Raw genomic sequence first — 16,978 nt, 5'->3', positions numbered from 1 at the left:
AAGCCAACTCAAGGAATACAAATTGCAAATGCGATAGTTATTGATGTTTTAGCGTTTTTATTAGTTTGTTGGTTTTATCATTATCATTTTTCATTATAATTTCTGTATATAAAAATCTAGTTTGTAGTTATTCAACACAATTATAAAGTATTCACTTTTTATTGTTTTGTTCTTCATTTCAATTCTTTTAAAAAGAAACGAAATATGAAGAACGAATCTTACCAGGAGAATTGCCTTCATTTGGGTCATGCTAAGCGAAATACCATCTTTTTCATCCTTGTGATCTAGTAATATTTGTACAAAATCTTTCTTTCCTTCGTACCCCACTTCTTCTTGTGACATTTTGAAGTTGGATTCAATTCGATTTTCAATGATGCTAGTGAAAAGTGTATCCAACTTGTTAACTTGTATCTTCATGTCCCGCTCAACACCTTGTAGATCAAATCGGACAAGACTAGGGAAGAAATCAGACAAATTAACTCGTCCAAAAATCTTAATAACGTTTGAAGTCACCATATTTATCTCATCTCCAAGATTGCTAGTTTTCAACCCTTCATCTGAGGTGTTTTCCCATATTGTTCTTGTTAGGACATTTGTCTCCGTAGAAAAGGCAATATCACGTATGTTGACCGTGGTACCAATTCTATCAAAAACATTCTTGACGGTTTTTCTAACCTCGTCCCTTCGAAAATAACTAGTTGCTTTAAGATTCTTGTTGCTTAGGACCTCATGGACAAGTATCTTACGAAGCTTACGCCAATTCGGGTTGTTTTTGGAAAAAGCTATATCTAGGCCATCATAAGTTAACACTAAAGCCGCGGTTGATTGGTCACGGTCAGAAAAGGCCTCATCTTGGTCACGAACCACAACCTTTGCCAACTCTGCGGTGCTTATCACGACGTGAAGCCTGCTTCCTAGTTTGAACTTGAAGATAGGGCCGTAGGTGTGAGCCATGTTGGTGAGCTGTGTGTGCAAGTCCGGAGTAATATATGGAAGGTACCCGATAATCGGGAATGAACGAGGACCTGGTGGCAATGATGGAGCACCGTTTGATGAGTTTGAAAGTATGAACTTGCAGTATAGTATAGCTAAGATTAGTACTGAAATGGTGACAACTAATACAAGTGGCTCGTTGATGCTATAGGCGTTGTGGCTCTCACCAAGCCACCATGACACAATATAATTATTTAGCTGTTTCATTTTGTAGGTTATAGAATGTGAATAAGTCCCTTCAACTATATATATTACACAACTTGCATGTCATGTCAACACGTTTAATGTGTTATTCTGCATTAAATTTCTTTTTATATGCATTCACAAGGTCAAACACGTGACATTCATTTCAATTTTATTTTAATATTATAACACATCATTAAAAAAAACAAAAAACTGTAAAATACATTAAAGAAGCCAAACAAAAGTAGGATGCCAAAAGAAAACCCAAAACTCGAGTTTAAGAGACCCGGGCACCAATAAATCAATAACAATAAACCTTTACAAACCGATACATCAACTTCATATTAGACGACAAAATTTTTTTCTCAAATACTTTCATTTTCTCCCAATGTTTCAAGGTTCCAGAAACCTTATAAACAAGCATGTACTACGAGCATGTGTACGTGTCTGTATATGTAAATGTGTACACATATATGTTATACTATCTTAACTACCTGTGTATTACACGGGTTTAACAATTTAAATTATATAAGTAATAAAAAACTCATTATATATGAAATGTTTAATAAACATGCATATCCCTAAATTACATTTGAACCATAAATCATTTTAAACTTCTGTAAATATATGACATTATTAATTTTTTTTATGGCCTATATCACCACGTCATGTCACAAATTTTAATAACTCGGAAAAATTATACATACATTGAGATATTATTATGGGCTAGCATATAATCTAAATGGAGTAACATATGTACCTCTTCAAACTTCTTTCCGATTTGATTCTTCTTTGACCCGCTAGTAGTTTAAAAGAAACAAAGACGCGTAAAATGTGATTTTTAGAAATTTGACCTCTATCAAATAAAAAATATATGACAAAAATATTGACTCTGAATCTAATCCGAAACCAAATTTTAAATTTTCAAAATCAGTCTTTTGATCTGTCACCAAAGTCATGACCCCAAAGATCTGTCACCAAATTCATGATCCCAAAGATTTGTCACCAAAGTCATGACCTGAAAGTTGAAACATACTTTAGCCCGTTAACTCTTTTTAGATGAAAATGCTTTTAACATGTATCAAATTTTGAATCGATAACAATATTTTATAGTAAAAACACGATGTTCCTAAACTGCCATTGCTAGAGATTATAACCTAAAATCTATTTTTTTTATATTATTGAAAACCCTTGATTCAGTTTTAACTAATCTATTGTAAAAATTTGGCTATGACAAAATACTCTTTTACACTCAGATACTTATAAAATGCTGATGATCGATTCTTATTTTCTTAACTACTTTGTTGCTTTTTTCACACCTCTTTTTATTACTAAAAGGCTACTTATAATAGTAATGATGATGATATAAATAATATTAGTAACAATAATATTATTTTTATTTCATTGTTGTTGTTAGTATTTATTAATTATTAGTTTGTATCCATTATGAGTATTTATTATTTATTTGTATTTATTAGTGCACATGTGGCAAAGTGGAGGATTAGAAAGTCTTATGAAGTGGCACATAGGATAGAGAGGTGTTAGGAGTTGCCATGTGGCATTAGGGTTTTCTTTTATTACTTACTAGATTTTATCCCCGTATTACGGGGTTGTTTTACATTATTTGTTTTTAATATTTATATATGTATATTTGGATTTTAATTTTATTTATTGTAAGAAAGTTAATAATTAATATACTTGAGGTTTGATGATGAAATGATTTCACAAATAAATGATATGTTATAATTCGGTTTAAAAGATATCCGGGTTTGTTGATACTCATTACCCATTTATTTTCTTTATTATAATATTGTTTCTTAATTATAAATAATATATATTTTTTAAATAAAATAGGATATTAATTTTTAGTATATCCCTGTTTGATAGGATTTTCATATCAAATATTTGATTAGATTAATTTTTAATATAATGAGATGTTATAATCCGTTTAAGAGCTATTTGGGTTTGGTGAGACCTTTACCCGTGAATTCGCGTTAAATGCGTGAGAAGCCTTCATTTACAAATAAAGCATATGATGGCTTGAGAGAATAATTGTTTTACATTTTTCATTTTTTAATATTTATTTTTTGGATTTTAATTTTCTTTATTGTAAGAAAGTTAATAATATACTTAGGGTTTGATGATGAAGTGTTTCATAAATAAATGATATGTTATAACCAGTTTAAAAGCTATCTGGATTTGGTGACCCGTGACCAGCTTATGTTTTTTTACTATAAAACTGTTAATTAATTATAAATAATATCTTTTTCTTTTTAAATTGGATATTAAATTTTAATATATCCCTATTTTATAGGATTTTCATATCAAATAATTGGTAAGATTAATTTTTAATTTAATGTGATGTTATAACCCGTTTAAAAGCTATCTGGTTTTGGTAAGACCCATACCCATAAATTTGAGTTAAATCAATGAAAGGTCTCAATTTAAAAATTAAGCAATCTGGTGGCTTCCATAAAAGAGGGGAGCGACCAAATCACGACACATAGGATTTTAAGGGTTTCGTTAATATATTATAGATATGTAAGATAGGTACGATGTAAGATGTAAGACATTAATAATTATAATAATGATTTTTATTATTATTAGAAAATTTTAATACTAAACAAACAAGGACATCTAACTTATAATACAGCATACAACAGTGTGATGGATGGTCGCAAAATCACTACTGTTTATAATTAACAAATTTGGTGTCACAAATGGTTGTATATAATTACTACTGTATATAATTAACAAGTTTGGTGTCGCAAGTGGTTGTATATAATTACTACTGTATATAATTAACAAGTTTGGAGACGTCATATTGGTTGGTGATTTTTTTTAGTTCAGTTATCATAATAAATGTAATGGAAACCGACCAAACGTCAATTTTTTTGTTTTAGTTTCGGGACCCTAACAAATCTAAAAGGAACCGACCGAGTTAGGGCAGACTCGCGGCCTTGTTTAAAGCCCATGACCGACAACGCTATCGACCCCCCCCAGTTGGTCGTTGGCCCACCTCAAGTTTTACATTTTTCATTTTTAGTTCCGATACCGTAAGCTACGTAATCAAAACCGACCGAATTCGTGTCAAGTACGTTACCACCTCAATGCTCGAGACTGACAACGCTTAGGTTTTACCAACGTTTAGGTTTTCCAACTAAATAAGCATCGTCTTAAATATTTTGTTTTCTTATATGTTAATTTGACGAATTAATTTTTTAAGTTTTAACCCTCAAATTTACCAATGGTGTCTATATCGTAAGGAACGCAGCCGGTACCGACCGAATTCGTGTCTACTCATCGTCGTAACGTTCGTCAACGCCCGGGTTTCAACGCTGAGGTTTTGCTAGCTGTCCCAGTGCACCACGCCGGATAGAAATAGTTTACTATAAATCAAAGGATCAAAAGTTGTCTTTACCGCTACATATGAGCATCTATTTATAAATAAAATGGGTCAAACGTGACTTATAATAAACTAATGACATAATGATATAAGACGACCAAAATATTTATTATGGTCAAAGCTAACATCTAGATTTAATAATAAAACAAAAAATATAAAATAAAACCAACATTAATAAAAAGGTGTTATGATTAAAGTGCGATTTTTTTTACTCTTCTTCCACGTTCCCATTGGTCCACAAATGAGTCACCAATTTGAACTTTCAATCCCCTATCGGATATTATATAAATGAGATGGTACATGGTCTTTAACATACAAAATGTGCTAATGTAAATAACTAACAGGTTTGAGTTTCAACTCCCCAATGTATACCATACGCGAAAGAAAGTTAATAGGGTAAATATGTTCCACAAAATACAATATAACTAATAAAGCTCAAGATGAGGAAGGAGGACATGAATATGATGATATGACATGTTTTTTATTAGTAGACTTGAAGTCCACCAAAGCTTCTACTGCTTGTCATCCTGTCCAAGAAGAGTGCATATGAGTTCTTCATGCTAAACTGAGCAGTGAAAACGTGATTTGCGTCTTCTTTCTTCGATTTCTTTTCCAGCTTTGCTCGGATTCTATGGTTCTCGCCATCATTATCCTTCAGGCCATAACTCTCAGAGTCTTCGTTAATGGTTGCAAGCTCACTTCTAAGTATCTCATCTATATCCATCTTTGATTCTGTGCGCAATCCCTTTCGACTCGCACAAGAAAATAACCACACAACTTTCTCCTTGTTATTCTCATGCTTATATATCACTCTTAACGAATTTGTGAGTAAAGAGTTTCTATAAGGAGAGAGGAAACAAAGATGCATTTATATAGTTGGTGGAGTGGTTAGAAGATCACGGAATGGATCTGAGTTTAATGTTGGCTTGATCTAATTAGACTTTTTCTAAACCGTGTTTTAATTTTAAATTAATAGTGATTAATTAATAAAATATTTGAATGATAAATTTTCAGTTTAGACTTGGTGTCTTAAGATTATATATGTCCACACTCCAACAAGAGTGTTTGAAAGAATCTAAATTCAAATCCATGTTCGAATTATTCAAAAATCCGTATTTTAACTATTCAAAAATTCAGATATCTGAATTCAAGATATCCAAAAATTCGGATTCAGATTCGGATAGCAATTCAGGGATTTGTCGGATAGTTCGAATAATAATTAACTAGCACTAAACACGAAACATAAGTTAGTAAATGCCAAAAATAATAAATGGCACGCGAATAGCTTATGATACAAAAAAATATATTTATTTAAAACGACGTTTATTCGGTCGGTAAAACACATGCATTGCAGCGGAGAATCGACGCTAATTGGGTCGGAATCGCTTAAATTATCGGTTAAATTCGTTAAGGGCTCCAGAACTAAATCCGAAAAATAATTTCGCCAGGTTAACATATTTAAAATAAAAAAACTTATCTAAAACAAAAACGGTGGCGAGTTGACATGAGTTTCGTTGGTATGGGTTAGATTCGTTATGGTTCCATTAAAACAAAAACGGTGGCGAATTCGGTTGGTATGGGTTAGATTCGTTACGGTTCTCGACATCTTCAGTTCGCACCAATATAAAAACACCAAAAAAGCAAGTAGCTTGTATAACAGACACAAGATAAACTCACAAAAACAATAAAGCAAGTAGCCGGCTAGACTCGATCTTGGGCACAAACACCACCAAGCAGTTAGAAAACACACCTACAACCATTAGACCACACAGTAGATTAGAAATAGGGTTGTGCTCAAAAAGTGTTGTGGCACCACCCATGACTATTAATCTTATGGCAGGTTAAAACCCACCGCGTTGCGACGACACAAAGATGCGAATTCGGTCTGTAATGGTTAAGTTCATTACGTCCCCAATGCGAATTCGGTCTGTAATGGTTAAGTTCATTACGGTGACAAGGATTTGGTCTTTATCGGTTAGGTTTGTTGCGGTGCCCGCACTAAACCCACGCTAATAATAGTAGCGGCACTTGCATAACTTATGATACATAAAAAATATCTAAAACGATTTTTTATTTGATCGGTAAAACACAGGTATTGCAACGACAATTCGCCATGAAATCGACCGGTAGCTGACATGTTCACTATGGTTATTGGAATACCCCCAAATAATAAACTTGTCAAACTAAATTATTTAAAACAAATAAAATAACAATTTTTTTTTTTTAAAAGCAAATTAGAATATTAAGAAAATGAATTATGTGCTCCACGAAACCCCACCCAAAAAAATAGTATTTACTGGCTTCGAACTTGGGAAGAGAGACACGGAAAGCCTTAACTAATTGAACACCAGCCAATATACTACGCATTCATTTTCTGTAATGTTATCAAATATATTTCCTAATTCTTTAAAAAAAATATTTAGTTACAACTTGTGACACCAACACCCAATATTTATCTGTAGTATATAATGATGCTACATGTTAGTGCTTAAGTAGTCCTTGTTATCTAGTCTAAAAGGATTTGGCAACTTTGGCGACGTGTTCTTTGATTTAAGTAATTAATCACTTACATCGGACCCCTAAGATTATTCGAAGGATTTTGTCTATGTTCGTTGTTTAGAAAAAACAAGAGTTAAGTGCCATTTTACCAACTGTGGTTTGTCCAATTACGCAACTTTAATACCGTTTTTGAATTTTTTGCAAATAGCTACTTCAAGTTTCTAAAACTTGCAATTTTAGTACTTTTTTTCTAACACCGTCTATTTTTGTCCGTTAAGTAAGGGGTCAATTGGTAATTTTCTTTTTATTTATTTTCTTTTTTTTTTTATCACCCAACCCCTTGGTAAAGTTTGTATCTTCATAACCCAAGAACCCTAGAAAACCCCAAACTCCACCCAATTCAATGGCTTTGGCCTGCACATATGCACCTTCATCAACACTATAAAGCCCCTAATTTCGTTGAATTTGAGTCATCATGATGAAGAACTGTAGTTGTGTTCTTCCAAATATGTACAGACAAGCAATAGGGGAAGACGACGGGAAGGGGAGGGATGTGGTGGTGTTGGATTTGAGATGGGACGGGTGTGGTGGTGCCGGCAGTTGGGGTGGTTAAATGGTGGTGGTTATTGCTTCATGGTGCAGTGGTTGTTAACTGGTGGTAGTTCACCGGAGGTGGTAGATGAATAACAATGGTAGTTGACTTACAGGGTCATGCCCTAGATACGAGCAAATCATTTTTATCTTGTACGAGAAATCGAAATTATTGTGGTGTTTGTTTGCAATGGTGGTGTATAGAGAGAGAAAGAGAATATGGAAATATAAATTAAAAAGAGAAAGGTGAAGGATAAATTGATTAAAAGAAAACAAAAAAACAAATAAAAATAAAAAATAACGAAGTTACCGGTTTACCCCTTACTTAACAGAGAAAAATAGACGGGGTTAGAAAAAAGTACTAAAATTGCAAGTCTTAGAAAACTGAAATAACCATTTGCAAAAAATTCAAAAACGGTACTAAAGTTGCGTAGTTGAACAAACCACGGGTACTAAAATGACGGTTAACTCAAAAAACAAAAAGATAACGCACAAACACAAAAGTTTCTACATAGATTCTTAACCAAGAATCATGAAATCAACAAAACATAGTAAAATATGCTCTAACTTTCTAAAACAATATGAAAATCAAAGAATAGTGGAACGTACAATACATCAATAGTCACAAATCATATATGTAGTGTGTAGATTATAAAAGAAAACAATAAAAATACAAACGTGCAAGCCGAACGCGACACCAGACCGAAGTTGCACAAATCAGAAGCATTTTCTATGAACGATAGACGGACCAGACTCGTCATACTCAGCCTTCGCGATCCACATCTGCACTCAAAACATAAGAAGTTAAAACATATTTCATACACCAAAGCATAAAGTATTTTCATATTTTGCTTTCTGTTTTATATATATATATATATATAGTTTTATTTTTATATTAAATATTATTTTATGACGTCATCTGATTATTAAATCCAGTCTAACTGGCCTGACCAGTGAACCAGTTAGACAGCAGGTTTGCTGTCCAGTCCGGTTATTAAAACATTGGTTACAAAAGCAAACCTGCTGGAAGGTGCTGAGTGATGCAAGGATGGAACCACCAATCCAAACGCTATACTTCCTCTCGGGCGGGGCGACGACCTTGATCTTCATGCTACTTGGGGCCAACGCGGTGATCTCCTTACTCATCCGGTCAGCGATCCCGGGGAACATAGTCGTACCGCCACTAAGCACAATGTTTCCATACAAGTCCTTCCTAATATCCACATCACATTTCATGATAGAGTTATAAGTAGTCTCATGAATACCAGCAGCTTCCATTCCAATCATGGAAGGCTGGAAAAGAACCTCGGGGCAGCGGAATCTCTCTGCCCCGATGGTTATGACCTGTCCGTCGGGCAGCTCAAAACTCTTCTCGACCGAAGAGCTAGTTTTTGAAGTCTCGAGCTCTTGCTCGAAGTCGAGTGCTATGTAAGCTAGCTTTTCCTTCATGTCCCGAACAATTTCTCGTTCGGCTGACGTGGTGAACGAGTACCCACGTTCGGTCAGGATTTTCATTAACGCGTCAGTCAGGTCACGTCCAGCTAAATCCAACCGAAGGATTGCGTGTGGAAGCGCGTACCCCTCGTAAATGGGGACGGTGTGGCTCACACCGTCCCCTGAGTCCAACACAATACCGGTTGTACGACCACTGGCATACAACGAAAGCACGGCTTGAATTGCGACATACATAGCGGGCGCGTTAAACGTTTCAAACATGATTTGAGTCATTTTTTCACGATTAGCCTTCGGGTTCAAAGGGGCCTCGGTGAGAAGAACCGGGTGCTCTTCGGGAGCGACACGAAGCTCGTTGTAGAAAGTGTGATGCCAAATCTTCTCCATGTCATCCCAGTTATTGACAATACCGTGTTCGATCGGGTATTTTAGGGTCAATATACCTCTTTTGGATTGGGCCTCGTCGCCAACATATGCGTCTTTTTGGCCCATTCCAACCATCACGCCCGTGTGACGGGGCCGGCCCACGATACTTGGGAACACGGCCCGTGGTGCATCTTCACCCACGAATCCAGCCTGTAAAATTAGTTTGTTTATGTGAACATGAAAATGTTTGTGAAGGATATATTTTGATTATTGATTAATGATTACCTTAACCATTCCAGTTCCATTATCACACACAAGTGGTTGAATATCCTCGTCTGCCATCTTAAGCTACCTAAAGAACCGAATAGAATATATTGTGACACATGATCTTTAATACAAATACAAGAAAGAATATATATGTGAATAAATCCATAATGCCATTATAAACAACACTAATAACCTAAAACATGATGATGGTATTTGAAATGTCATATTTTATGTGAATAAAATCTAACGTGCATAGCCTATCTTCAAAAGATATGCATACCGGGGTGCGAGCTTCTGACACGACATGAACTTGGCATGAAATTTGTGGGATTGGTTTTGGTATAAAAGGGTTCGGGGCATTTTCGAGTCGAACCCACAAACACATTTAGTTAATAGGGTGGGTTCGGGTCAACCCTAGTTTTTAGATAAAATTTTGTATAATAAATTAAGTTGGTTGAATATTTTATTCCAAAATTTAAAACTAAAAAGGAATGTTACATGAGATTCTATGATTAAAATATATTTGTTTGTATAAATCTATATATTTGTTTTTGTAAAAATGTAAATTTATAGAATTAACATGTGAACAATAAAAAAACACTCCCGGGTCAAATGGTTTATGTTTGCGTCAACCCGTAAATATTCGCATCATGTTCATGTTCACGTGGTTAACACGATTTTCGGGTTGGGGCTGTATCAGTTTTCGGATTCGCGTCAGCTTGGACCTACCAACCCGCCAACACGGCCCATTTAACACCCATACATATACATGTGCATACAAACATGCATTTGTATATGTAACAGAAATAAGTTTTTTTTTTAACATGCATTCAATTTTAGTGCTTCATTTATAGCAGCATCATATTTAAAATAAAATTTATAGAATTAAATGAATCAAAATCCATAACCAATTCACAGATTAAAAACCTTAATTATATGATAACATTATTAGCTATAGCATGAACCAATTGGAATTAAAGATGAATTTGAGATTGTAAAATGTACCTACTAGGAAGGAAGCGAATTGGATTGAAATGTAGGGAAGATGAAGAAGAAATGGATTAATGAAGAAATAGCTACAAAAATGGGTTTGAACGAGGAGTTGAGATGGAATTGCGGCAACAAGTTGTCAATGGTTATTAATTGTTGTCACCAGTAACAAATGGAAATTAAAACGGAAGAATGAAAATAACCAAATGGGCTTGGCTGTTTCTCAGCCCAAAAAGGGGAACAAGTGAACTTGAGGGGCACAAATCAGGTTTTTCAAATATGGGTATGATTGGGTATTGAAAAATCGGATAGGTATTGTCTTTAAAAACCATATCATATACATCAGGTTCGGGTCGAGTAAAGAACCGGATATTCTAAAACCTGGTATTTTTTTTAATATCCTATTTCCAGGTATTGAAAAAACCTTATTTTCAGATTTTTCGGGCATGGATTGAATTTTTTAAGGGGTTGTACATTTTAGGGTATTTTTAGGGCAATTTCAGGTATAAATCGGGTAATTGAAAACCCCGGTTTCGGGTATTGGAAAAACCTGGTTCCAGTATCGGGTCTTACCGGGTACCAATCGAGTCCGGCTTCGGATACATGTTTTCGTACTGAAATGCATAACATATCCGTACCTTACATGTAGGGTCAAGTACGGGCTCGTGTATTAAAAACCCGGCTCCGGGTTTTTTTTTACGGATACGGTTTTTTTTTGGCACCTCTAGTGAACTACAAGGAGTAGCAATTTTGTTCCAATTGCTCCTCAAGTTGTGGGCTGCAGCAAATTACTATTATAGGCTTATTAATTATAACTACTACTTCATATTATGTTATAACTGGGTTGGTTTAAACTTTAGACAACGTAATAAAACTAAAACTAATTTGGGCTGGGTCGGGCCTCTCAGCACACATTAACTCTGGTAGAGGTGTACAAAATCGGTTTTTTCCCAAATCGAACTGGTTTATAAATCGAACAAGTTTGGTCAAAGCATGGTCAAAACCGGTGTGGTTTAGAAACCGGTTTAGGAACAAGAGAGGCCGACCTGGTCCAGCTCGGTTTAGAACTGGTTTAACCATTTTAAACCGGTTTTAACCCAAACCGGTCCGGTTTTAAAACTGATTTGGTAGATCATAAGGTGAACCAGTCCTAGAACCGCCGGTTTGGGTCGGTTTAGATGAAACTGGTTTTATTGTCAAACCAATTCGGTTCGGTTTGCATAGAACCGGTTCCAACCAATTTTTTTTTGTACACCTCTAACTCTAAGCATTAAGCAAGATGTTCCAAAATCCAAAGTGCCACAATTAGTTTTTGGACCAACAAGATTTCTTTTAAAACCATAAATACTATTATAGTTCCATAAATCATAATACAGAACCATATTTCAATAAAATATCCACCTACTTTGTTATATTTTTAGTTTTAAGTGTTTTTTTTTTCTTATAACTTTTATTTTCTATAATTACTAGCAAGATTGCCAATCTAGTTTAAATTACTGATACGGGGTTAGCAAACCTAGTAACAAAGCATAACTTCACCGGTATAGTCTTGACAACCATATGAGTTGTTCTTCATATGTCACAAGCTTATCATAAGTTTAACAACCCAAGTCTTGGCATTAAAATTACAATTTAATTAAATGGATGATCATTTTTACCAAATTAATAACGCTAAAAATATGTTAAATTCATGTAATGATGTAAATAGTCATTTCACATGCATTTGAATTTTACAGATAAATTTCAGCCTCGGAGCATGATTACAGTAGTCCTAGAGAACAACATAACTAAATAACCGATACAAATTCACGTCTTACCAAATTTTATTAGTAATAATGACGTTGAATTTAATTCAAGTTCAAAGCTTAAGATCATACCATGGATCAATCATCAAAGTGTAAGTAATTAGATTACACAGGTATGATAAAATCATTCAAAGAACTACTTACTCCCATTTCCATGGACCCACCCCCACCTTTACTTTGCAGTGTCAATAAACTCAGGGTGCTATTTTACAAGTGTGTAATGTTAAAAGCAGGTGAATCACTTTGATCAAAAGCCACTGAATTAAAAATAAGAAATAACTTATGGGCAATATATATTCTTTTAGGAAAACCAGTACAGAGCAGTATACAGATGCTTCAGTGTGCTGCATATTATTGTACAATTTATTGTAGTATGATTTCTCTGACTTGGGTAACTACAGCTGTGGAAAAATCAATTTTCTTTAAGAGCAGTTTAACCTTTATTCATCTCTATACATAAAGAAGTGTAAAATTCAAATTGGATTCGTTTAATATGGAACTTTTACTTGAGAACAAGTGAAAATTAATTAAATGCACATCTTTCCACCGATGCTTTACCAGTGCCGATGTCACATTTCACGAGTCATTCCCGTTACTCCCCGTGTCATTTGGTCCATCGACTGTAGATCATGATCCTGCTGTAGTTGGTCTACTATCAAGCAAACCCTCCATCTATTCAGCCGATTCACATGAAGACGAATTTTGAACTTACTAATATCATTACCTCTTTGGAAACCATAGATTTATTTGTAACAAATTGGGCATGATTAATATATATGTTCAAGAAAGAGTGTTAATCATATGTAATGCTTTTAGCTTATTTAATAGTATATGGACTATGCGCCCGATATAAACTTCTCTAGGACTTGCTTCCGGTATATATTGAAGGTTCCCCTCTGTAATAGTTCGGATATTTCCCGTTACGTTTTACATACAATAATATACCAAATTGCAAAAATCAAGACCTTCCAGACTCTAAATATAGATCTTCATCTAGAAGGAATATAAGTCCCGGACGTTCGAATTTTACAAGATGTTAAGGTGAATATGCCAAAGCTTTCAACAAACTAGTGAAACAAGAAAAGGAGTTCATAAACTTGTAATCAAGTGTGTCTAGATTATTTTTCTAGTTGTTATGTAAGCCTTAAGTGTTTATTAACAAGAACTGCAACTATTAAAATTATATGATCACAACTGCAAACATATTACATAGGCAGTAAAGCACATCACAAGTCATGGAAGCATCAAACCCAACAACTTCAATAACCCGACGAAAGTCTTATACAACCGCCAAAACTCCCCCACCCGTACTCCTTCCTATCCGACCCACCACATCCCACTCTCTGGAACCACGTCCAACCCATAACACCCACACCCACCGATTCCATTCCACCCGGCAGCCCCTATACGTCAGCCAACCACTCAGTTAACCACCCAATCACTACTGCCACATCCTCCCCTACACAACCTGACCCGGGGCCTACCGCAACAGCCACCACACCCCATGCACCGGCACCCTCCAATTCTCAGCCGGACACCTCCTCACCACCCATTTTCACCTACTCTCGACGAAACAAAACCCAAACAGCGCACACTGACGTACCCATTCCACCCGTTCAGCCAACACCACAAACTCCGCCTACCACCGTTCCGGCGACTCGCACCATGCGCATACGCGCAATTGACGGGATCTCCAAACCCAAACCGCAATTCAACCTTCAAACCTCCTCCGTTAAACCTTTACCAAAATCACCTAAAGCCGCTTTGTCAACACCGGAGTGGCGAGCCGCCATGACCAACGAGTTTGATGCTATTATTAAAAATAAGACGTGGGAGTTAGTCCCACACCAACCTCATATGAATGTCATCCGAAGCATGTGGATTTTTCACCACAAGTTCAGATCAGACGGGTCATTGGAGCGCTACAAAGCGCGTTTGGTATGTGATGGCAGAGGCCAGCAGATTGGTGTTGATTGCGGAGAAACATTTAGTCCGGTTGTTAAACCGGCTACCATACGCACCGTTATCTCTCTCGCGTTGTCTCAGTCTTGGGCGGTCCATCAACTAGATGTGACAAACGCCTTCTTACACGGGAAGTTAGACGAAACGGTCTACATGTATCAACCTATGGGATTTAGAGACAAGACACATCCACATCACGTATGTTCGCTCAAAAAGTCTCTTTACGGTCTAAAACAGGCACCATGGGCATGGTACCAACGGTTCACCGATTATGTGCTATCGTTGGGATTCACGCAGAGTCGCAGTGACAATTCACTATTCGTTTATCATCATGGGTCGGAAACTGCTTATCTCTTACTATATGTGGATGACATCTTATTGACGACCTCCTCTGAAAAGCTACGTCTTGACCTCATTGATTGTCTCGGATCAGAGTTTGCAATGAAAGATCTCGGTCCAGTAAGTTATTTTTTGGGTATCTTGGTCAAACGTACGGGCAACACCATGTTCCTATCTCAACAGAAATATGCTCGTGACATCATTGATCGTGCCGGTATGACCTCGTGCAAACCCGTAGCAACACCAGTTGACACTAAAGGAAAGCTAAGTTCTTCGGGACCCGAGTATGAGAACCCGTCACTGTACAGAAGTTTAGCCGGTGCTCTTCAATATCTTACCTTCACCAGACCGGACATCTCGTACGCGGTCCAACAAATCTGCATGCATATGCACTCCCCTCGTCTCGCTCACTGACATAGCCTGCAACGGATAATCAGATATCTTCAAGGAACCTCGCATCTCGGCCTTACACTCGGTCCCTTGACTTCTCACTTATTACGTGCCTATACCGATGCTGATTGGGCAGGATGTCCGGACACTCGGCGTTCTACTTCGGGAGATTGCGTGTACTTTGGCAACAACCTTCTCGCATGGTCTTCCAAACGTCAGACCACTATCTCGCGCTCAAGCGCAGAGGCTGAATACCGTGGAATCGCGAACGTTGTTGCAAAGATATGTTGGATCCGTAACCTTCTTCTCGAGCTTCATAGACCGCTAGCTCATGCTTCTTTGGTCTACTGTGACAATATTAGCTCCATTTACTTATCGGGTAATCCTATTCAACATCAACGGACGAAGCACATCGAGCTAGACATTCACTTCGTGCGAGAACAGGTACATAGGGGACTGGTTCGGGTTCTACATGTACCCTCACGATATCAAGTTGCTGATATTTTCACAAAGGGGTTACTGAGGGTGTTGTTCGAAGATTTTCGATCCAGTCTAAGCCTACGTGAACCTCCAGCTTCGACTGCGGGGGTCTAATAGCGTGCATATCGGGATTATGATTGATGTAAATCTTTATATAATTTAGTTTGATATCAATCCCTAAAATCACGGGATTATCTCTTGTATTTATACCAAACAATATTGAATGAATGGATCAAGGATTTACATTCCTATAAGATTGTAATAAAAGAATGAACTACTTACTAGTTACTACCCTGTCCATGGCCCTTCCCACCTTCACTTTGCAGTCTGAAAGAGAATGTTGTCAATAAACTCATGATGCTATTTTACAAGTGTGTAATGCTAAAAGCAGGTGAATCACTTTGATCAAAAGCCACTGAATCAAAAATAAGAAAAAGGTCGAGTGCAATATACTTTTAACAAAACCAATACAGAGCACTATACAAATGCTTCATTATCTTAAAAGTCTTCAAAAAACACTTCTACCTTTACTCACCTCTAAACATAAAGAACTAAACAATTCAAATTAATGAACAAGTTATTAACTTTTTGACTTTTGTTAGATTAAAAGTTTCACTAAAACTCATACAAATACAAAAGCCTATTAACTTTTTCACAAATAACACCACCATCTAATTCAACCATCAACATCATAAAATCTTTACATCAGTTTCTTTAAACTTCATCTTCAGCATATCCTATTGAACTCTGAATCACTTGAAGACTGAAACAAAGGACTAAAAACTCTATATGAACAATCCATAGGAGTAGGTGGAGTCAAGTATGGTGGTGAAGCAAGTGGAGTAAAAAACAATGTATCCACTGAACCCACATCACTCAAACTCCTTCTTGACCCCATTTTACTCACATCATCAGACTCCATATCTTCCTTTGTTTCTTCTGCAATTGTGAACAAAAATCTTGAACAGTCAGATGGTCTGACCATGGGCTTGTTTTGGTGAGCTGATGGTGCTTGTGGTTCATGAACTTGGGTGTCTGTGGCCAGCCCTGTAGTGATCAAAGATGAAGGCTTTTTACAACAAAACATATGCAAGAATTGTCTTGACTGGCTGCTTTGACTTTCTTGTATTGTTTCCATGTTGGTTGACTTTTTCTTCCACCATATTAGATAGTAAAGCTCAGCCACAAGTGCTAGTAAAAGACAGCCAAACACAAGGCTTAAGACAAGTCCTACTACACTGCTTGAACCTCTCAT

The 16,978-nt window shown here is 36.2% G+C and overlaps 3 protein-coding genes across 4 annotated transcripts; all 3 read right to left on the bottom strand.

Annotated features, from left to right (window-relative positions):
* Positions 1–222: 222 nt before the first annotated feature.
* Positions 223–1,200, bottom strand: LOC143606931 (flavonoid 3',5'-hydroxylase-like; the record flags this gene model as incomplete). The annotated part of the gene is made up of 1 exon (XM_077082546.1): positions 223–1,200. A coding segment is annotated over exon 1 (978 nt), but the record flags the coding sequence as incomplete, so codon positions are not given.
* A 6,997-nt stretch (positions 1,201–8,197) lies between these two features.
* On the bottom strand, positions 8,198–9,832 carry LOC143606932 (actin-like). Of its 2 annotated transcripts, XM_077082548.1 has the most exons (3): positions 9,776–9,832; positions 8,693–9,700; positions 8,198–8,455 (listed from the first exon to the last, which is right to left on the bottom strand). In XM_077082548.1, exons 1-3 carry the CDS (start codon positions 9,830–9,832, stop codon positions 8,390–8,392), a joined length of 1,131 nt encoding a protein of 376 aa, XP_076938663.1. In that variant the 3' UTR covers positions 8,198–8,389. The 2 variants fall into 2 exon arrangements, with proteins under 2 accessions (XP_076938663.1, XP_076938662.1); XM_077082547.1 differs by lacking the exon at positions 8,198–8,455 and having other exon boundaries at positions 8,587–9,700.
* Positions 9,833–16,450: 6,618 nt separating this feature from the next.
* Positions 16,451–16,978, bottom strand: LOC143606930 (uncharacterized). Its single transcript, XM_077082545.1, has one exon. The coding sequence runs from the start codon at positions 16,976–16,978 to the stop codon at positions 16,451–16,453; it is 528 nt and encodes a 175-aa protein (XP_076938660.1).

This window comes from Bidens hawaiensis, unplaced genomic scaffold, assembly GCF_021521415.1.
Source record: "Bidens hawaiensis isolate Kalapana, Puna unplaced genomic scaffold, B.hawaiensis_p1.1 tig00078439_1, whole genome shotgun sequence".
Classification (NCBI taxonomy): Eukaryota; Viridiplantae; Streptophyta; class Magnoliopsida; order Asterales; family Asteraceae; genus Bidens; species Bidens hawaiensis.
The sequence above is the reverse complement of the archived record's forward strand: the minus strand, read 5'-3'. Positions and strand labels throughout refer to the sequence as shown.